This window comes from Lycorma delicatula, chromosome 1 (assembly GCF_047948215.1).
Source record: "Lycorma delicatula isolate Av1 chromosome 1, ASM4794821v1, whole genome shotgun sequence".
In the NCBI taxonomy this organism is placed as follows: domain Eukaryota; kingdom Metazoa; phylum Arthropoda; class Insecta; order Hemiptera; family Fulgoridae; genus Lycorma; species Lycorma delicatula.
In genome coordinates, this window is record NC_134455.1 from 177,425,448 (window position 1) to 177,450,363 (window position 24,916).

At 27.8% G+C, this 24,916-nt stretch overlaps 1 protein-coding gene across 2 annotated transcripts in view; it reads left to right on the forward strand.

The window, feature by feature from the left end:
• Positions 1-24,916, forward strand: part of LOC142325780 (tyrosine-protein kinase Dnt-like) — a 509,730-nt gene that overhangs the window by 157,289 nt on the left and 327,525 nt on the right. For both annotated transcript variants that reach the window (XM_075367813.1, XM_075367820.1), the window contains exon 2: positions 20,958-21,088. In XM_075367813.1, coding sequence (XP_075223928.1) covers positions 20,958-21,088 — 131 coding nt within the window. The remainder of the gene's footprint in view (positions 1-20,957; positions 21,089-24,916) is intronic.

The window sequence follows — 24,916 nt, forward strand, 5'->3', positions numbered from 1 at the left end:
CGATATATTTTTTTTTAGATTTTAGAAGTTTTTTTATATAAAAAATACTTCTAAAAAATACTAAATAAAGATTAAAAGTGATTTTAAAAATCACTTTTAATCTTTATTTGAAGATGTTAGATTCTGGGCAAAGATTTCAAGAGATTAAAATTATAAAAATGACATAATTATACTTGAAAAAATATCATTAGAGATTAAAGAAATGCTTATTTCATAAGCCTGACACTTCCTCATTTTATTCCAGTAAATAAATTAAAACGAATTAATCAATGCGGCTTAATTTTAATTAATAAATTAATCTGTTTTTATTGTTTTCTATGTTATGTTATTTCTTAATTATATTATATATTATCTTATTATCTGTTAATTGTGAAAATATTCTAATGTTTAACTAAGAAAAACTATTTAATCTATTACTTCTGCATATAAAAAATTAACTGTGGTATATTGTTACACTACAGAAAATATATAATACGTTATTATTGTGAAGTTATATATTTGTCTGATAATATAGCAGAGAATAAATACATTGAAAACCTTCTATTAGGAGGTTTTATGCCAACATTTGAATTTGAGATATTTGAAAGAATTCAATAACAATAGAGTACTAGAAATTGATGGTATAACATCTGAAACAATATGCTATTGAAAAAAGTAGAATTGAATGATCCTTACACATGCGAACGCAAAACTTGTGAGGCTGGAGAAAACTATAAAATTTTATAAAATATATTGTTACCATCAGTTTAACATCTTATGCTATGAAAATACTTACTAGGATAGTTAATAGGCGACATACAAAGTGTGGTAGACAGTGTATTAAATAAAGACTACTTTAGTTACAGATACATTGTAAGCTCAAGGGAAACTATTCTGGATTTTTTAATTAGGATGTTCAGTCAAAAATAATCAAACTTCTTACTTGACAATCTTGATTTAGAGAAAGCATTTGACAAAATAGAATGAAATAAAGCGTTAAAAAGTTTAATATAAATTTGAACCTAGAATAGAAAAAGAAAAATTATTATTTATAATTTTTCAAGAGTCATAAGAGTATAAGATGAATAAAGGTGAGCTTTGATTGAAAAAGGACGGAGAGCAGGACGTAGTTCTTTTAACTATACTTGTATCTTTTAACTGTACCTAGAAAAAGTATAGTAAAAAATTAAATAAACATTTGAGAGTGGAATAATAATCCAAGGAAAAATATGAAGTTAAAAACCGTATTCGAAAAATACGATTACGAGAATAGTAATGACAATTTTTTATGGAGTTAAATATTTATTCATGTTTTTTTTTTTTTTGACAAAGAAGTTTCATCTTCGTTTTTGTTCTCCTGACTAAAACCAAAGATGAGTTAGAAGATATACGGACATGAATATATTTTATGATAGAACATCAATCTGGAAACTAATGAGACCATCAATATTAATTGATGAAAATACTATGTACCATAAGTGTCGAACTGTTAAAATTAGATTGTAAAATTATAAGAGTAATACAGACATCAAAAGCAGATTATCACAAATAAAAAGGGATTAAACAGAAAATCTATTAGTATCAAATGCAGATGTAAGTACTAGACATTTTTGAAACTATTTTAGTGAGACTATTTTTGTCCATATTTCACTTCATATCAGTGAAATATGGACAATAAATTAAAAACAGGAAAATAATAAAAGTCGCATTTAAAATGTGGTACTAAAAAGGATATTGATAATTATGTTAATCGATAAGTTTGAAATGATCTGACCAATAAAGTAGGAAAAACATTTATGGGAAATTTTCATTACACACGAACTGGATTGATAGGACACTTATAAAAACGTCCAGATTTTTGTTAAATTACTGAAATTACATGTACAAGGTAAAACCTGTAGAAAACAAAGACGGAAGAATATGAAGTGGTGAGGATGTAAGCTGTAGTAGCCTAAGTATTTTGAAGTTGAAAAATTCTCAAATAAGAAAGGTAATGGGAAGTTTCACGAGATCAGTCCACTGAACGATAATTAAAAAGAAAATATTAAAATAAATAAATAAACCCTTTCTGACTAATAAGAAGCCACTGCGGTTAGCTTTACTTTTTGTATAGTTTTAAGTAGGTTTCTTCTTCAGGTCTTTAAGGAAACATTAGAGAGTGTAACTATTTGGGAAAAAATAAAAATTGTAAGATTCATTGATAAAACAATTGTTTTCGCAGAAAACAAGTTAGACGAATCGAATGTCATAGATTTACTGCTAGGGGAAAGATATAATTTAAAATAAATAAGAATAAAATGATAGTACTGAAATGACAAGGAAAGAAGGATTATGAGGAATTAAACAGAAGATTATGGTAAGGAAACATAATATCCTAGAAGTTACAGATTGGTTTATTTATGCAGTAAAAATAACAATGAATCGATGAAGTAGAGTTCTAAAACATTATTAACACAAGCAAGAAAAAATTGTGAGCCAGAATAGAAGACTGCTACCGTAGAATCTGATAGATCTAGAATTAGAAATAAATTCTTTAAAATATTTGTATGAAATTTTGCAATTTCTGATAGTAAAATATAGTTAAAAGTAAAACAGAGAACTATGTTGGCCATGTATTGAGATATCCAGGTTTAGTTAGTTTATTAATTGACGAGTGCATCTGTACAAACTGCAGAAAAAAAACATCAAAATCAGTGAAATTGATTTTGATGATGAAGTATGTTGATTTTATCACATACAAAACAAAGGAGTTGAAAATACCACTGAACCAACGAAGTGAATGATGAAAACAATTGTTATGTAATTTATAAAACTGTCACAAAAAGGTCTATATAAGACAGAAAACATTTTTATATTATAAGCTTTTTAAAGAAAAAATAAGTTTTTTGAATAAAAAATCATATAAGAAATAAACACAATTCAAAATTCTAACAGGTAATTTATTTTTAAGACAGTACGATGTATGCCACTGAAAATTTATGATTTCGTAAATTAAGAAAAGTGTAATAAAATCGTTCGACAACATTCTAGATACCAAAATAAAACTTTTCTGTTATTCAGGGAAAAAGGAAACTAAAAAAAAAAGGATTAATAGTAAAATCAAATTAATTATTTGTGAGTTGTACGAAAATAGCTTCTGGGTAAAAACTTATGTATTTTTAGGTGCTGTATAGTCAGCTAAATGTACACATAGTGTTAATGGAGGTAAACTTTCCTAATGGTATTTATTAAAATAGCTTCCTTCTAGTTTTCAAATTGTTCAATAAATGTTTGTAGCTCGTTTTACAAAAGTATCTGTTTCTTTCTCGTAAATATAAACTGATCAATAACTGTAAAATTCCTACTAAGTTACTTAACATTAATAACATTTTTCAACATGTTTGGTTAAGTTAATAAATAATTTATTAGTACATGAATAAATATTTACAACTGTAAAAATGAAAACATTTGTATATTTGTAATTAAATACTGGTGTTTGTTTGTGCGCGCGTACGCGTATGTGTGTGTTTGTATATATATATATATGGAAAAAAATAGGTATAAAAAGAATACGAAAAATTACAAAACGAGGATTTCACACTTTGAATAAAAAATAAAATATAAAATAAAACGTTGACCAAAAAAAGAAGAGTATTATCTAATTCCAACGAAAACCATAGTTAGCTCATAAACAGTCTAAAATCCTACAACTCAGATTATCCTTTAAATGGTCACCTTTATTTAGATCTGGATAAGATAAAATGTTATTTCAAGAAAGATAACAGTTATTGTAAATATTACACCACCAGAAATCTCATCACATGACCAAAATTAAAAGTGGGATAACAATTTAAGTTTTTTATTAATAAATTCTAACTTTACAATTCAGAAAATTTTCCTACTTCTAAAATTTTATTTCATTATTAGTAAATCTCGTACTAATTTTCTGATTACTTTCCTGATAATGCGTTTCTGAGCAATTCTGGAGATATATAAAATTATCGGATTTATTTATGAGTCAATTTATTATAACTTCAATCGTTTTTTAAAATTTGTTTTTTGTTTCTAAGTTACAATTACTGTGTGAAATTGACTTGTTCAGGTCAAAACTGCAACGTAGGTCAATAATTTGACTTAACTTCTAGTCTCTAACGTTTGTCAGGACGAAGATCCATTTCTTAGATGAAATCAGGAACCATCAAATTTGTGATTCGTAAAAGAAATGTTATTTCTAATTGCTATGTGAACGTAAATAATAAATTTTTGTCCCCGATCCTCTTTCTCAATTATTTGTTGTAAGATTTTTCCCTTTTCATTCTAAATTTTCTTGTTCATTATATTCTTTATATTATAAGTGGTTAAGATTCTGACCAATTTGCTTGAAAAACCATCATATTGAAAGCTGACATTGTATACGTCATAATTGTAAATAATTTTTTAAATGTATTGTTTTCATTTGCCTCGCGGTTTTTGAGAGTTTTCTTGTTTTCCAATTTACACCTCTTCAGTCAGTTACACTATAAGTGATATAAACTTAAATTTAAAATTGCATTCAGAAAAACAAAACAAATTATGTAGTATTCATTATGAAAAATTTTATTTAACAAATTTTTGGTAACCAATCCGGAAACATTCTAGATTTTATAGGTAAAGTAATAATTGTGTGTTATAATTTTAATCAACACCTTGCAAATTGATGCAGTCCTGTTACAAGACTGATGTGTCAGATAAGGTAGAATATTTATTAACATTGTTGATCTAGGTACTTATAGAATGATGCACTTTTTCTACGAGTTTGCCGATTTTTTCACAGAGCTGATTGCTGTGGATATGTGATGCAATATACATGCAAAAACTGGCAAAAGTAATATCTCTACATTACTCTTTTACTTTGTTTTTTTTTAATTATTATTATTAATTCGCCATATAAGCTTTGAAGCTTGTGCATGGGAATATGAAATGAAAAGTTTTAGAGTATGAAATACACCATGCCTGACCGGGGTTCGAAACCGAGACCTCCGTGAAAGGCCGAGTCGATATCACTCCGCCTTGGTATTAAATGCGGTTATGCATGACATGCTTGATGCGAAGTCGTTCAGTTGTCACTAAATGTGACTATCACTAAATTCAAAGCCATTAAAGATATGAATCATACTTTTAGTAGTTCCGTTTTATATGTAACCGTTAGATTTCTTTTATTTTGAAGTTCAAAACTAACCTAACTTCAAACTGCAAATCAATGAAATTTTGTATTATTCTATAAAAGTATAAATGTATACAATTATAAATGTATGTCTTATTTGGTACAAATTTTTAAGCTCTATCCAAATGTAGGGAAGTTCATCAAAATACAATGCCTATTGTGTGAAAGTTTTAGATTTATAAGAAGTGTAAGTTGACTAGAGCAGTTAAGATTTTCTCTACAGTCTTATGCTAATGTGACGATATCATGACAATTGGGCACAGTGACAATTCCGCACAATGTAGTTGTAATAGGCCTAGCCAACTTTCCTTAGCAGGCTTAGAAAAATTTACATGGTTTATTTATTACATTGTGTTCATACAGTGTTCTAGGTTTTTCTTTACTTATTTTATATTTAATGTGTTGTTTAATACTCTATTATTGATTGCATTTATATAATTATTACTGTATATATTTGAACGAAAAGCCAAAACTTTCTCATGAAGCTAATGTGCGAAAAATTAATTTTATGAAAAAAATATTAGATCATATCACGTAATCGATGTGATGTGCGAAATGGTTTTTCAGTGTCAACAGCAAAAATCTAAAATTGTGCATCTTAGCGTAGTACTCCCGTTAAAGCTCACTAGTACAGCATTATTATATTCAGAGTAACAAACAAACCTTGTTCTTACTAACTACCAGTTGTCCTTTAAGGTTCACAATCAATTTATTTATTATTTTAAGTATGGGAGAACATTCTAAACCGTAATTAAAAGAAATCTGTCTTTCAATTGTATTATATATTATTTTTCTCGTTGAAATACTTTTATAAAGTTAATCTTAGTTGTGGAAATTAAAAAACAATTTCCAAAACATACGTGGCTTTTGTTTAGATACCATTGAGATAATTCTGAAATCTAAAATCATTTGGTTTTCTTTATTCTCTTCTTTAATAAGGTATTCTATTTAAATTTTTAATATGATGAGCTGAAATAAATTTTTAAAGATTGACTATAATGAGGATATTTCTCCTCAATCAGGAATCTTTTTGTTAAAGTCTTAGCATCATACTACTGAGAAAGTAAAGGTGTATTAAATTTGAGGAAAGAAAAGGACAAAGAACATTTTTAATTAAATTTATGGAAGTCGAAACTCGTTTTTAAAGTTACTGACATAATCACATTTAAAGTTTGAGTCTTACATGCATCATACTGTATTACGAACAAAAGTTAAAATAATGAAGCTATTTCACGGAGCCAAATTATATTATAAATCTCCCTAAAACGAGCGATCGTATCATTCCACTTTCCTTATAAATATTCTACTTCTTTTCTAAGTTTAAGATTTAAATCCTGTTTAATATATTGCCAAGAAAGAAGTAAAAACTACTGCCAATTAATAGACATATTAATAATCTCATCCTAGATCTATTCAGACGCAGTCATAAAAAATCTATTGTGCTAATAATAAAAATAGTAATAATAATAATAATAATAGCTGAAATTTCATTAAATTACGTAAAGTATAAATGGCGATAATGATTCCGAATTAAAGCTGTAACTTTTTACTTATTTTAAACCATTTGTTCAATTAACTTCTTACAAGAAAGAAGAAAAAAACCACGAAAAATTCTGATGTTCACTAATGCTCAGTAAAATCAATTATGAAAGAGTGGATGATGTTTTTCAAGCTGCTGCTGGGATACATTATTGTATTTTTGTGTAATCATGCATTTTAACGTAAAAATCATTCAGATTTACTCCCGTTAAAGCTCAGGAAAATCCTGCCATCCAAACAAATTACATTTATGGAATTAATCTAGCTTAGTGATTCCAAGAGTTTGAAAAACCTCGTTTAGCGTTTTCTCTGTGCGAAAAAAAAGATGAACGTACAGAAAAAATACTGTAGTTAAAAGTTTGAGTAAAAAATTACATTCTCATTTTTTTTACTGGTGTTTGGTGAAATAAAAGTAAGTGTTGTAATGGTGAAAGTACAATAATAAAGTTTAGTATGGTGTCTAGTAATGGGGCATGGATGTAATTTAATTTTCATTAAAACTAAGTTTGTTGAAGTAATTCCCTTTCAACCAAGTCTACTACCTCGTAATGGATGAATTTTGGTATTAACAAAACAAAATATAAAAAAAAATCGGATAAAATTATGGATTCCCTTCATGATTTTTACTGCCAGTTTGAGCGAAATATAATTTGATGAAAGGATTACTGCCAAACATTTAAAGATAATAAAATTCCTGACTCATACAACTTTTTCTAAATATCCTCTTCTCTTTTTATTAAAAAAAATATGACTAAATATTCAGAGTTTAAAGATTTTCTTCATTTTAAACAACAACAATAATATATTTAAATATATATATATATATATATATATATATATATATATATACCGCATATATAATAGCTGTATAGGACTGGTAGAGAAGGTACCCCTCTTGCGCCAGGAAAGGGGAAATACTTTTTAAAATTTTGTATAAATATTTTACATGTTTAACAAATATAAATTTACAAAAATAGTGACTTTAATTAGTTAAGAAAGATAATAAAAAAAATATAATAATTTTTTTTTGACAAGCAGATGAGAAGCAAAATAATGGTTGATTGACTGACTTATTAAACCAGAATACATGGTAACAATACAATGTGTAATAAAATAAATACATATTGCAGTCTGTTGAGATACTATGAACATCTGTATGCAGTCTGGTACAAAAAAAAAATACCTACAAACTAACAACTATGTTACTAAAAATAAAGATACATAATATATATAATAAATAAATAACAAGCAAGTTTACATTATTCATTTGCACAACCCAAATACGTCGTTAATTCGCGATTTCAGTTTTCCTATTCAGAATTTTCATTCATTCGGTATCTTAAAAATAGTAGGGATTTTTCTTTCCAATTTCATTTTGATCTTTAGATAATGGAATTATCTTATTTCTATCTTATCTTATTTCTATCTTTCTTATCTTATTTCTATTTCTTGTGCTATTTGTATATACAACGTAGATTTTTGAAATAGTGTGATATAACTTCTAAAAATATACTTTTCTCTAATATCTAGCGAATATTTACACAATTTACGATTTAGCGATTTTGATACACAATTTATATAATTTTTTTCGTATATTTTAATTATTTTATTGTAAATGTTTTGAATCAAAATAAGAATAGTTTTATTCATAGATCCCAATGCAATTGTCTTGTTCATTACAACGGTATGATATAATCCATATAAAACCCTTTTGAAATTTTTAGGGGTAAGCAAACGACTGAAATCTGAAAATATAAAACTCAATATTAGACATTTAGTTCTTCTGACAATTGAAATAAATTGATGATCCTATCTCATGTAGCGATGAATAAATAGAAAATGATATTTTGTTTTTACGACTCTTTGAATTTTTTTATTATATTTCTATATCATAATGATCAGACAAACTATTAATCTAAAGCCCAAATTAACGCATACTGTTTTGCCTATGTTTAATGCTAAATTTGTATTAATTAACCATGGATAAATTAAATTTACTAAGGTTTGCATTTGTACTAAAGTTTGATCCCAGTTTTCTTTAGCACATAATAATACCGTACCCTCAGAAAAAGATATGATTATGCGGTCAGTTAAGCATAAGTTAAACATATCAATTAGATAGGTAATAAATAATAAAGGTCCTAGTATATTTCTTTATGGAACACCCATTACTGTATTACTATAATTACTCTTTACGGTAATTTTTAATTTTACTAGTTTTATTAACTTCGCTAACCGACCGCTAATACCAAAACTTTCAAGCTTATTGAACAAAATCTCATGATCAACCGTATCAAACGTTTTCTGAAAATCTAGGAATACAGCAGCTACTGCAACGTTAGACAGCTACTTGCAATGTTAGAGATTAGAGAGATTGGTTTATAGTTATTAGCTTCACTAGTACTTAAATGAGTCTCGAAAGACAGCAATTAGTATATATCATGGTGATGGTGAGGGAATGTGTTGTTCTTAGTTGACTGTAAAAATCAAGATGGAAAAAGTTCACTTGTCACAAAGTCAGTCTGTGTGTTACCTACACAAAATAATGACGTAAAAAAACTTCTTCTAGAAATCTAGTAAAATACTTCATTTTAAAATATTGCTCTTCAGAATATTATAAGTAAGTGTCTTATACATTACCTTTGTCGATAAAATCGTCTCGCTGGACTCAATATCGCATATTTCACACGCATGCCAATGTTCAAATCAGGAATATCGGGGAATTAAACATTTTCGTTTAATAACTTTTTTCTGCGTTGAAGTTAAAATCACATGAAGTTTTTACCATTTATCATTCATATATGTAAAAAATGTTATAATTTTTAAAATTCAAACACTGAAATTTTCATATTTTATTCAATAAAAGTAGAAGATGGTTTTGAATAAGGAACTGACCTCAATTCATAATGTGACAGTTCCCAGTTCCCATAAGTCCATACTACTGTTTTTATTTTTCAGTAAAAATACAATTTGGCATCCGAGTAAAAAATCACTAAAGTTTTAGATATTATATTTAACGCAAAATAATTATAAATATATAACACAGCAAACACATTATATACAATCGAAAAGAAAAGGTAGATTTCGCATACGGAAAAAAACGTCATCATATCAATCATCTAATTACGAACCCTAAGTGCTATAACGGCCTCCTCCTTCATTTAGAAACTAGCCCTATCCTTATGTACCTATTGCAAAAAAAAAGTTGCAAATTCGATGTGGACCATCGATCATGCTGACACGACTAGTCGATATCCTTAGATGCACAAATAATGTACGTGTCGATTCAATATAACATTTATCACGGTGTATAAGCCTACTGTTTGTCCCCCCTCTATGGGCGTGTGAACTTTATATCGGATTTTTCACGTTCAACTCAATATGGTGCACAATGATTTATGACACAACGAAATATTTTTTTTTTTTAATATGTATGTATATATATATATATATATATATATATATATATATTTATTTACTCCAGCAAATAAAATTTATGCCTAACTTATTACTAGGATTAGCTTTCTTTTAATAATTTTAGAAAACTGCATATTTGTATTTAATAATTTCATGAATACTCAAAATAGAGAAAAAGTACAACTTTTAATATGGTGTAATTAATTTTCTTTGCAAAATATAACTCTTAAAAGACACGGTTTTTCTATGTGACGTTATAAAAAGTACTAAAATAATATTAATAGAAAATTTAGTTAATATACCTATAAATTTAACAATAAATGGTTCATTTCTTAAGCTTTTTTAAGACTATACAACTTTTTAGATTTACAATGTAAAATTTTCCTACTCGAATTAAAGAATCCTGTTGTTTGTATCGCTAAGCCTTCTTAAAATTGGCTTATATTTTAATGACGTTCTAAACGGCTGATTATTATGATTTCTGTAGAAATAGATACATAACCACATTTGAATTTCAAAACTTTAAAGATTTTGCTTTTTACTGTCTTTGTAATTTTTTTAAAAGTTTTGGATATATTTTCTTTACTGAAACAGAAACTGTCGGCTATTTATTTATTTTTTTTTTAGAAAATACGCGTAATTACTATTTATAGCATTACACGTTCCTCCCGTTGTGCTTAGACATAAATTATCTTTTAAAACTTAATTTTTGCTTACCATGTAAATTTTAAAACAGTCTTTACAAAAGCGGGATAAAACTGAAGTGATAATTTTATCTCATCAGTTTTGATTTATTGCAAATCATGTTAAAACACTAAACTTTCGAAAAATAAAATTTACGTAAAATTAAAAACTTAATTTAGCCTTCTGAATCGTGTGTGTATATATATATATATATATATTTGCTTACTAAGCATTTTTAGTTATAAACTTATTTTTTCTTCAACAACGAGTATATTTACAATCGGCTCCCTAAGTGAAACTAAAAGTAAGTCGCTTGACAAGAAGCATATGATATAGGGTTCTTAAGGAACTTCCAAAATAAGTAATTCATAATAATGGTTATAAATAATTAATATAGTAATAGTCTTAAGTATAGAGTATAAAACGGGACCTAGTACAAAGCCTGACAGACACCTGACCTAATCTCAAAGAATCTCGATAACCATCACCACATTTCACCTGAGAGAAACGCCCCTCAAGATAATTTTGAAAGACTATGAAGTAAAGTTGAAGAAGTTTTAATTTCAATTTAGTGAGAAAACCAGGCAACCAAACCTTATCAAAGGCCTGTTGGATGTCTAAGAACGCTGCCGAGCAGAATTTACTTTCCTCCAGACATCCACTGATGACCTTGACGACTCTACGGAGACTCTAATGATTGTTCGATGATGGACTGGCTCATCTTAACCCAAACTGGTGGTCCGAATTATCCCCTTACCCTCCAAAACTGGCCTAAGTCTGCGAAGTAACAGCTTCTTAAACAATTTAGATAAGATTGGTAAGAGGCTAATTGGCCTGTAAAAAGAAAATTCCTGTGCAGGCTTCTCCGGTTTCAAGATCATTATCACCTGTGATATCTTCCATTCCGTTGGGAAATAAGATGTCCGCAGAACAGCGTTAAAGAGATCTTTAATGTACGTGATGTCTTCAAGGGGTAGCATGACCAACATTTTGTGCGTCACTAAGTCAAAACCCGGGGCTTACTTTAGTCGCCTTCCCTGGTTGATTAATTTCAGTAGCTCCCTTGTTGAGATCGATCAAATCGGAAAGCTGACTGGAATCGGGCTCCCTAAGAAGTCTCTCTCTGTCTTTCCTCACCCATGTTCCAGTACGTCCCTGTAGGGCAGGAATCGTTCTTGGGGATCGTCGTAGTCCTTCGTAGCCTTCCGGAAGATGCATCCGTCTCCATTCAGGTTAGAAAGATTTCCGATATACTCCTGGAATATTTCGGCTCTGATAGTTTTCAACAACCTCCTCAGCTTCGTGCAGCCCTATTAAGAAGAGTCCTGTCTTCCGGCCTCCTGAAACGCTGCCAAATTTGTCTGATTCACCGTTTTGAGCCAGTTTTATCTGTAACTTTTCTCGGATAGGTTTTGTCTCTGGCCGAATTTACATCTTCAGGTGTAGATCACTGTGCACCTTCTGCATGACCGATGTTAGAAAGTATGTTGCATAATTAACATCCTCAGGGGGATCGAGAGGAAATGGATCAGTCAGTTTCTCCTCGATTCAGTCCTGATAAAATACCCAATAATTTAGCTATAAAAATTAAAAGGATAACAGTGAAGTAATCAATTTATTGCTTAGAAAGAGATGAAATATTTAATTTATACTTTGCTAAATAAATTGAGTGAATCGGATACATTTTTTCTCACGTTTAATTTACTAGAGAACTGGATAATGAAGACAGCCTCCTAATCGAAATTTTGGGTAAACAGTTTTGGCTTCAGCTGGATAGTTGCACATACCATACCTGGTATGTTTCTTCAGGAAACTTGTATCTTTCTAAAATCGATCTTTAATTTCTCGAGGAAAATAAATTAATTTTTGGAAGTATATTTAAGCTAGTCAACGGAAATCGGTTGTTCAATAATATGCAGTTTCTGTCCAAAAAACTTGGCTTATTTTTAATTAATGATCTTAAAAATCTTTTTAAATTTGAAACCATTAGAAAATCAAAAACTTTCCGTTTTGGCAGATTTAAAATTTAAAGGAGACTTCTTTCACATATATTTGAGAATAAAAAATATTAAGTATCGATATAGTTAAACCAGGTTTTTGGTATAAATCATCGCTTAATATTATATTGTACTATTACAAGTTGGAATGGATGTAATAAACAATATACATTATTTTATTTTACATCAAATTAGTAAATAGACTAATAAAGTTGTTCACTATATGTATATATATCATTTTGTTTACCAAATGTTTTTGGTGACATCAGCTTGCTAAAGATAACCCTCTTTTTATCGTCATTATTATTTCTTGTAATATATCTTCTGCAAGGAACAGTAGCCCGCCATTCTATTGCTGTCATGCGTCAGAATTGCTCCCAGGCACACTTGATTTCATGCATATTGTGTAGTTTTTTTTAAAGGATTCAACATTTTAAAGATTTGAAGTCATTAATTTTTTCAAAATTCTTGAAACTTGATAGCTTGAACTATGAATAATATTTCCTAAATGGGGATCCTTTTCCTCGGACACTTTCAAACCTCTTCCAAATGGGGTGGTTTAGTTCTTTATTTTCGAAAAGCATTTTCATTAATCCTGTTACTTTGTTCAGATATTAGCAATTTTTTAATATTTTGTTTATTCATCAATAAGTTGACTGATTTGATACTATTTTCCAGAAATCTCTGTTGTGTGATAAAATTTTAATTACAACAAAATTATTACATAGGTTCGGTTTATCTACAGTTGTCTACGTCTTCAGTTTTATAAATTTACTCTTTGTCTTCCTTTAAAGTTTTATCTGCTCACATCCATCTATTACAAAATTAAAAATATGTACCAATATGTACAAAAAATTACTGAATTTTTATTTTATTATATTGGGTTGTATATTTGTTTTATTCTAGTTTTAATTTGTTATATTTAAATTTTATTTTAAAATTACTTAAAAAGAAATTAATATTTATTTAATCCTTCATGATTATTTTCTACAGTTTAAAATTTAATTTAGTGGTTTTTAGAACTTATTTAAACGCATTTTATAGAAAAAAAAGAAAAAATAGAATAAATAAGCTGATAAAATTAAAACAGAAATATTAATAAAATATAAGAGTAGTTTAAACATTTGTATTCATTGAACCTCCAAAGATTTCTTACCTATACAAATTGCGAGCAATAGAATACTTAACAAAATGCAAAATAAGTCTGTTACATACAGTATTCAATCTAATTATTTTAAATTAATTGAAAAAATTAGAACACAGTAACACAAGATTATGTGTCGAGATAAACATTATTTAACAACTTTCAGGAAATATACAGTTTATGATTGGTTTTATCTCTTTACAGAAAACTCCGAAAGGGTATTTACTTTCAAGAAAACATTCTAAACTTAATAAAATCGTTAATAGCCTATTTTATCTTTAGTTATGATTGATTATTTTTTTTTTTAAATTCTATGTTATTAGAAACTGATGTATTGAAAAATTTTCAAAATGTGCTAAGAAAGGCTGGGAAAGAACTATGTCCTCTCAAGATAAACTTTCCTCATTCAATTACTACTGTAATAAAACCAGTAAATATTTTATCTTATTCCACTTTACAAAGCTAAAAAGTTCTTTGAAACACTTAGCAGGTTTTCTCTTCCATATTAGGAAGTTTTAGCTGTATCAAAGACCTTACGTAATATCAAATGATCTAGATCTAGAATTCTGTTTTGCTTTCGAGTTTTCCACTTTATTAAGAATCGAATTTAGAATCAGTTTATTGTATCCCTCTCAACAAAATACAGATTAGGTGAGTTAATTTGAAACTAACGAGAAGAATAAAATAATCTTTTTTTAATTTTATGATTTGAAATGATATCTTTCCTCCACACGGGTTTAATACCTATCGTAATTCAAATTTTTAGGTGAACATTGAGTTAAATCAAATTGTTCAGATTACATCAAATAGGCAAAAAAGTAAAATTACAAAAAGCTTATATCTAAAATACATACGGAACCAGTTAATTATAACATTAATTTTGCCGATGACAGCTGACAAGAAACAAAATATAAAGAAATCAATGTAAACATCGATCAGAAACGGTTCCTGGTTTTTTTTTTGTTGAGTATTATTAAACATTGAAATGTGTATAGAGTGCTGAAAATGAAAAAAAGGAAAATTTTAATTATTCAGTTAAATTGAACAAAACCAGTGGAAGTTATTTTGAAATATTCATAATAAAACCATTACATGTTGCTTACTCTGTAAATAATTCATTTGAAAATTTAATAAACTGCTGAAAAATAAAATCGCTTTTATTGACATTTCGATATAAAAGACTGTGTAAAAGCATTAAAAACAAGAAACAGGATTGTTAATTTAAATGCTTTCACAGCATATACGTATTTTTCAATAACAAACTACTCCTCATGAATTTACTGTAATGATTAGCCGAAAATAGCTACTAGTCTTCAAGTACATGGTTTGTAATGTACCCTTTGTGTCTTTTAATATGTTGTGAAAATCAATTTTATATTTAAAAAACATTGATTGTTACTTGTTGCCATACCAACACTTTCGAGTTGATCTCTTTTTTTACTAAATTTTCCTTAAATAATAATTTTTTTTCTAAAAATATTGTTAATATTAATACAGAATCAAATTAGGATTGTAGAGTATTTAATAACTATAATTATACATGTTATCTGAAAATAAAATATCCATGCAATTTTGCAGGAAAAAGAAGACATTGAAGACGTCATGCAATTTTGGCATGAAGATGCCAAAATTGCATGAAGTCTTATATAGTAAGACAGTATTACTATATAAGACACATTCTGCTATATAAGCTACACAAACTGCTATATAAGTACTGCTATAGTAAGCTAGTACTGCTCTACTAACCGTTGAAAGTAACCTTGAAAAGCACTTGTGTAATTTAAATTTCTGTGTTTACTGAGTATGTGTTTAATATAGAGATCTCGTGAATAAATTTTTCAAACATATGAAAGATGAGTTTTATTTTAGTTTTACATATAAGACGAATTTTAGTTTACAATCAGTATCTTACCAAAAGTGTTCAGTATTATGCTGATACTCAGACAATGAGGATTAACAAATTGAAAGTGTCAAGACAACCTGTTCTTGAGGATATGAAACATAGATGTTCAAATTTTCATTCCGTTTCAATTTAAATTTTAGCATACTCAACTAGAGTATTTTAAGACAGTTACCGTCACAGATTGAACTTCAACAGCTATAGTTTGCAGGGCTACGAAAAAATTATGCGTGCAGCAGCATCTTGCTGATCAAGAATTGAAATAATAAAATACGCACAATTTACAGAATTTTCATTGCTTTCGATCCTTCGTACATGTGATAATGGTATTGAGGTTTCTTTTGTTACTTGACTGGTTTGATGCAGCTCTCCAAGATTCTCTATCTAGTGCCAGTCGTTTCATTTTGGTATACCCCTTACATCCTAGATCCCTAGCAATTTCTTTTACATATTCCAATCGTAGCCTGCCTACACAATTTTTCCCATTTATCTGTCCCTCCAATATCAAAGCGACTATTCCAGCATGCCTTAAGATGTGGCCTATAAGTCTGTCTCTTCATTTATCTGTATTTTTCCAAATGTTTCTTTCTTCATCAATTTGCCGCAACATCTCTTCGTTTGACACTGCCCCCATCTGATTTTTTACATTTTCCTATAGCACCACATTTCAAAAGCTTTTAATATTTTCTTCTGAGGTACTCCGATCATCCAAATTCACTCCCATATAAAGCTACGCTCCAAACATATATTTTTTTAAATATTTTCCTGATGCTTAGATTAATTTTTGATGTTGAAAATTATATTCCTACCGAAATTAAAATTTGTTTCACCTATTCTATCCGGAATTTTATAACGCTCCTACTTCGATCATGTTTAATAATTTTACTTCCCAAACAACAAAATTCTTCTATTTCAATATTCTTTTCTCGTCCTATTTTTATATTCAGCGGTCCAACTACTTTATTTTTACTGCATATCATTACTTTTGTTTTGTTCTTGTTTATTTTCATGCGGTAGTTCTTAGGTAGGACTTCATCCATGAATTCGTTGTTTCTTCTAAATCTTTTTTACTTTCAGCTATAATTAATACATCATCAGCAAATCGTAACATCTTTATCATTTAACTTTACACTGTTACTCCGGATCTAAACTGTTTTTTAACATCATTAACTGCTAGTTCTGTATAAAGATAAAAAAGTAACAGGGATAGGGAACATCCTTCTCTGACTCCATATTGAGGTATTGAGGTACTGGATTGAATTTATTACTTTAGTGAAAGTGTTGATTTTACACGAATGATGATTAAAATAGCCAATATTTAAAATATCACAATCAAACATTTATTACCCGCGTTTATGCATCCTCAAACACAAATATGTGAATGTGTTTGCACATAAGCACGCGGTTGTCTCCACTACTATATAAAATAGATGTTATAAACAGGTGTTACGTGCACAATTTCTATTTTGTAATTTTTTTTAATACAACTACATATTGAAATTATCCTCAGTTAGTTCAGGATTTTATTGTTCCGTAAGAGAAAATTTATTGTAAGTTTCAAACATACATTAGCAAATTCCGGTTTTCCTCCTATTTGAAAAATGCCATTTACATATTTTTCTATCCTTATCTATTTATATTTCCTTATCTGTTACATAATCATTCTCATTTTACAACATTTAGCTACTGCTAAAACCACGTACAACTTCTGTAAAAAACATGTGAGCAAAACTTATGATAGGTGTATTTTGAGGGTTCTCTGAAGACGTCAAGGATTTAATAAAAGATTATTATTTCAGAATCTTTGTAAATAGGCGAGTGAAGTAATGTTTTCTTGTCAAGTCTGTAAATTTTTAAGCTGATTTTCATAAGCTTTTATTTAACTTGCTTTAGTTATAATCAAATCTTGCAACTGCTATATCTTTTGTTCTATCGTATAAAAATCAATGAAATTTGGTACACGTATGTAACTTCGATGACAATACAATACTAAGGTGTTAGAATTTGGATATGAATCATGCTGTATACGCCTACGATAAATTCATGGATGTTGCTTAAAATTTTTATTTCTCGTCAACTATCGTATGAAAATCAATGAAATTTGATACACGTATGTAACTTCGATGTGTAAAATAAATAGATTTACTTTTTTTTAGTTTTAATAAACAAATAAAGCTTTTATTCAATTCGCTTTAGGAATAATCAAATCATGCAACTGCTACATCTTTTGATCTATCGTATGAAAATCAATAAAATTTGGTACATGTATGTAACTTCGAGTGTAAAAATAAATATTTTTATTTTTTAGTCTTAATAAACAAACAAACTGGAACAAACAATAATATTCAGATATAAATATTATTAAGAATATTTTTTTGGGTGTAGAAAGTTTATTGTTCATTAAGACTAAAAAGTAGAAAAATAAAAAAAATCAAAAAAAATTACAAAAACATATTTGATTACATATAAAAAATTATTTTTAAAAAAAAGCTTTTATTTAACTAATATTAATATTAACATTAATAAAAAAAGGGAAACAAATTAGAAAAACCCTCTAAAAAGTAAAAAGTAAGAATTAAATCAAATTGAGAATTTAAACAAAAAAATATAATATATTAGCAAATATAAAAATGCACTGAAAAGTAAAAAAGAAATTATATAAATATCTAATAAATAACCAAAAATTAAATAAATGTAATAATTATTAAATTTAAAAATTAAAAGTAATGAAAATATTTGTTTCCTTTTTTTTATTAATATTAGTTAAATAAAAGCTTTTTATAAAAAATAATTTTTTATATGTAATCAAATATATTTTTGTAATTTTTTTGTATTTTTTTTGTTGCTTTTTTATCTTTATGTTAATTTTGAGTTTCATTCAAAGCTAAAGCAAAAGACTACTACTTCGATTTCTGCCTACGTATTATGGTAACTTATCTTCTCTAATTCTGACTAGTTTTCTATGCATAAGTACAAAGAAATATTTCATTCAAATAGATTTATAAAATTAATTTAATTCAACCAAACATAGCATAATACACATTTCAGAATTTACTCATTTAGAATGAACTCTATCAACAAAATTAAAAGGAAAAGATTTTATTGTTCTTTTTTTATGAAAATACTTTTTTATTATTTCAACAATTCAGGATGCATTTCATCAAAAGACATTAAAGATGAAACAACTGTTATTAAACACTTTATTTTCTATTCCGAACAGGGAACGAGATTTCCATCTTCATTTTGCAAAGTCTAGCAACAATTTTTGAGTAATAAAAATTAAAGCATAATTTCTTAATACACTTATGGTAATTTATTGAAGATTCCTGCCTCATCTTACGAAACGAGTTCATTCGGTGGCTGTTCTTTCAAGTAAACATTTCCGGGAGACTGAAAAGAATTTAAAGAAATAAAATTTTGAAACAAGTTTTTTACGAAAAATTATTATTATTTAAAATTCTACTGAGGATTTTCTTCTTGGTAATAAATAACATCTGGCATCTGGAAGAATACTACAGAAGAATCCATCGTCATTTGGTGTATTCTACTAGCTACTGGGCAACTGGAAATATGTAATAAAAATACAACTAAAAAAAATATAAAAATATTTTCATTATTACGATACCCAATATTAATAGAGGTAAGATAAAGTACTGTTATGATTCTTTAGGGAAAAAAATTGTAATTTAAAATTGCATTATTTTTCTTTCTTTTTTTAGCCTCTGGGACCACCGTTAGGTACCGCTTCAGAGGATGAGATGAAATGGCAATTTTTTAGCGTGTGATAAAGCCACGTCTGACCGGAATTCGAACCCGAGACCTCCAAATGAAAGGCCGATTGGCTACCACTGGCGTCACAGCGACCGGGAAAATTCGCGTTACTAACGCAAACTATTATGTTTGTTTTTAAGACTGGTTTTGTTTCACGTTCTCACAGAAAATCTTCATTCAGACTATTGATCTCCTACGTTGAAAATACATAAGATATTCTTTTATTATTTGTGACCTGTAAGATTATCTGTTTTTAATCTTTTAGAATTTTTAAGAAATTTCTCTCTCGAAATTTTATCTTTAGACATCTGTTTTATTAGAGATATTATAATAAGTTTTATTATCATTAATTAGTATATTTCATTTAATATTAATTTTGAAAGGAATTTTATGGTTAGTTAATTTTTTAAAAATGTTTAAACATGGTTTAAATAAAACTAAAAAACTTTTTCAGGAACTTTAGCAAACACCTATACAACTGTTTCATTGTATAATTACCCATATTTTTGCATATATCAAGGGAGAAGTTAGCCCAACGCTATGTATGGAGTGTTTTTTTTTTCTATAAGAATTGAGCATGAATGATGATGAAGCGGGAGAGGGAATGGATTGAGGCTTATGAGTTGTGAATATGGAGAAAGATGAAGAAGTAAGACCATTATATAAAGTGAGAAGTGTGGAATAAATAAGATAAAAGAAGAAAGAGCACTTATGTGAGCAGTACAAAAAATAAAATGAAACCTGTAGGAAATGTGGTTACTGGAAGTAAAATCTTGAGAACATCATTAGAAAAGTCAGTAAAAAGAGAAAAGAAACGGGGAAGAAGAAGGATTAATTTAATAGATGTGGTGAAGATTGAAATTACAAAGGGTAAAAGAAAGCTTGAGACAGAAATGGATGGAGACAACGGTGGCGTAAGGGACTGCCGCCAGGCAGAACATCAGATGATGAGAAAGTGCATATTTCCAAAGGTAAATAACGTAGAAATTTTAGAAATCAACAGTGAAAATTTATTCCCTCACACTTGAAAACATACAACCATAGAAAAAAAGGAAAAAAAAACATTTTTAAGGAACGAGTAAAATTGAACATAATAATGAACTTGGATTATAATAAATTTAATTTAAATTATTCAAAATTTAATATTTTTTATTTAAAAACATTCATCATCCACCATCAGAAATCTCTTAAAGTATAACCAGATTAATTTTCTCATCAAGATCTCCTCGAAAGTACTTAAGAATAATTATATTACATTAAAAGAAAAGCAGGAAGTGAAAAACCTTTTTAATTCATTCAACAAAATGTTGTATGCATATATAATTTGAATTTTATGTTTTTCAGGTATAAATGCTTCCGAACTGTACTACGTAAGAGAAGGTGTAGTCAACACATACGCAATGAATTTTGTGGTGTTACTTCCGACACATATTTCAGATTTACAGTTTTATTGGCAAGCACTGACTCGGCATCCGGTAAGTCTCTAAAATAAATATGTTTTTTCTTCCTATAAAATAAATTATAATTTAATTTCCAATTTCGTACTTCAAGTTTCTTCTGTTAGTTATTAATTAAGTACAGAATTATGTCTGCTAAAATATTATTTTTCATGATTTTTCATTACTGTTTATTTTTAGTTGAAACCTAAGAAATCTTTTGTATACGTAGTAATAACAATTGAATAGAACTTATTATATAAAGTATATATAAGTCTTTAGTCACCTTTTAACTGTAATTATCGTTGATTCCCGTTAAAATTATGCATTATTCACCTTAATATTATGCCTGAAGAAGTAAAATTAGGATAAAATAAATATTGTGACGTAATTTCTATATATATTATGTTTTTGGAAAGGAATAAGATATTAAACAGTAAAGAAATATTTGAAAGTGTTGAGACATGAACTATTGAAATTACCTTCACAAATCATATCCTTTACTGAATAGTAAGTATTTATTACAGTATTTAATTAATAACAAACAGGGCTATTCAATCAGGAATTTATGAAGAGGCATTAATTTTTATTGTTTGAAAAATCTGATTTTGTTCACATATTAAGGTTCTGGAAGTTCTTAAATAATAGATTGGGCTGTAAATTTTCAAAGAGCTTAAAGGACACTAAATGGTTCGCTGAAAATATATCGAAAATTTTGATTTTAAAAAAATATGTCGTATGATTTTTTTTCAGTTAAGCTTACAAAATCACTGAATTTGTTTTTTTTTTATTTTATCTCTACAACAAATATTTTTTAAATATTTACATTTTTCTAATCCTCCATTTCCCAATGAATATGTTTTTAGTCATCTTTTTTAGCATTATCTTCAAAAATAAGTATTTCATAAAAAAACATTACTACATGAAATAAATATTTAAAAAAAAGATATACAACCTGGTTTTTTCTTTATTGAACCTTCACAATTGTCAAATTTAGGCAAAGTATGCAAGAAACTAATTATTTCCCGTTTTACTTTTTAATTTTCTAAAATTGTTATTATTAATAACGATTAATTGTTCAAGTAATTAAAATATTACCATTTAGAATATTGATTTGAAAATATGGGGCTAGATCTGCATAGTCTAAAATTAGAAACTTATATAACAGCAGCATTGTAGTATTATAATGATACTTTACATCATGTCTTATAAATACCATATTTAAATAAAAAGAGTTAGCTATTTTTAAAAAAGGCTTTACCTTATATTGGTACTAAATGAAAAATTCCCAGTTGTCGGAAAATTGTTGAGAATACTATTACTCAGTAATCCTCCACGAAAATAATTAAAAAATTGTTCAAATTGCGACTTTCCAGAGTAATTAATATATTTCAATTGACTATAAACCAGAAAAAAAGTTTTATCCTCAAAACTATGAATGTAATGTTTTTTTTTTTATTTATTTAATTAATCATTGTTAGCAATATTTGTTATTGCTCCTCCTGTCACTCATGTCAATAATTTTAGTTATTTTTTTCTTTTTACTTAAAAAAAAGAATGTTATTTATTTGTAACTTATTATAGGTTTTTATTATTTTTATTTATTTTACTGTTATTATTATTAAATTCTTCTGGATAGAGCAATTTCTAAAAGAAAAGGATTAATTTCATGAATATTTTACATTAGGTAACTTAGGTCCCGTTTTGAAATTACAGTAAAGATAAAAGCATTTTGTATAGAAATAATTTATCTAAGAATTCTGTTTTAAATATATTTTTTTATGAGATTCTTAATTTTTATTTTAATCATGCAAAACGAGTATAAAAATATGTTCACGCCGATTGTTCAAGAAAAGCAAAATGTTAAAAATATCACAACTTACTTTTTATCATACAGAAAAGAATTCGTAAGATTTTTTTTTTTTTCAATAAACTTAAAAGCTTTTGTGATATTTCTAAAACACGTTATTTTATATTCTTTTTAGCCTCTTAAAAGCGTCAAGCTATGAAACTTTATGGATCAGATCTTTCCAGATTCTTAATAAGCGAGTAAAATTACATGTTTATACAATTACTGGCTCTTAATCGTTTTCTTATTATATTCTTGTTTTTAGGTCTATTTTTACTAGACTAGATGTGAAGTAGTTTTGTTTAGTAATGATCGTAACATTTATTTTGAATTAATGATGTTTAAAGAAAAATCAGCATGTAATATCAATCAAATATGAAAAAAAAGTATTCATATGTATTATATATATAATATATATGTAAAATTTTTTAACATTATCTATTTTTTTTTTTTTTTGCTTCGATTATTTTTTAAAATATTATTACACTCATATTTCATTATGAAATTAATTTTAAGAGAAAAAAATTTGTTACTTATATTCAATATTAACAATATTGTAATGATAAAACTAAGCCAAAATTTATTGCTTTCATTTCAGTTTTTCTGAACCGTATTTTGAGGTATTATGTAAAGTATATTGTATTTTATTAAACATATCATGGATAATATAGAGAAAATATTGGTATAGAATAAATTTGGCGTTTATAATTCTCCCTCATAAACTGTAAGTTGTGTGACCACAATTACGATATAACGATGCAGATGTTATGCTATGAATATATTTATGTGCGGGGTTAAAAATTTAATTATATGTCATGAATTAATATTTTGGAGCTCGTTGAGGGTGGAGAAATATGTCGGAGACCGGATACGTTAGGCGGGCGGGAGGTCGAATGCAGCAGAGAGCACGGTCTGCAGTTGAAAGCTCGTGCGGTCCGCCCGCAATTGATGAATGGGAATTTGATCCCGTTGTGGCCGAGGAGTGGGACGCGGGATGGAACCGTGCCTGGGGGCGGCAGTAGAGAAGAGCCGCATTTATCACCGGCCATTGTCTCCCTTGTTGCTCTAATGCCAGCAGTGCTCGGATTATTTAATTAATTCATTCTCAGACCGCAACTAACGGCAAACAAACCACCGACTCTATAATATATATATTTTTACACGTAACCTTGCCACGCTTCACCAGTCGGATTTTCAGTGTCCTATTTATACAACCCCGAACTGCTCTTAAGAGTAATTGATAATTATGTTTAAAATTAAATTATATATTTTGTAAGTTTTTTACCAACGTATGAATAACTGAATTAATCGTTTTGGAAATACAGTTCAAACAATCATATTCACTCAAACCTCTATGAAAAAAAAAAAAAAAAATTAAAAGAATTAAGAATAAGCGAGCCTCAATGTACACTGAATTTGTACCCGCTGTTTTCGTAGATTTTAATATTTAACATTCACTCCAATAATGAAGCAAATTGTTATATTATTTTATCCTCACAACTTTAATAATAATGTAAACAGAATAAACTAATTATGGGAAATTGAGGAGGTGCACGTATGATTTTCTTTTCAGTGATTTTATTTATCATAGTACTTCTGAAGATGATTTTTATTTGAAACGTTAAAAATCAATTAATTTTTTTCAACTCATATCATTTCGAGGTGCAACAATGATATTTTTTAACCATACGACTTACTTTCCAAAATTTAATAAAATAATTTCCTCTAATGCATTAGTTACTTGGCCGACTAAAATACTGGTGCACCATCAGTCGGGATAGCATGCGATTCCCAGTTTAATTGATGGTTTAGAAAGTTTTTTTTTCGTTAATTTCACTGGTCAAACAGCAGTTAAATTGAAGAAAATAATAGTAAGTAAAATAAAATAAAAATTAAAAACGAGATGTAGACAACGGCTGATGGAGGAAAGAATATTTATCAAAATCCAAAAAGGAGTAAATAATTTTGACGCATAAGAAATTTAATTAATAGGGAGTCAAAGTAGCAAATGAATGCAA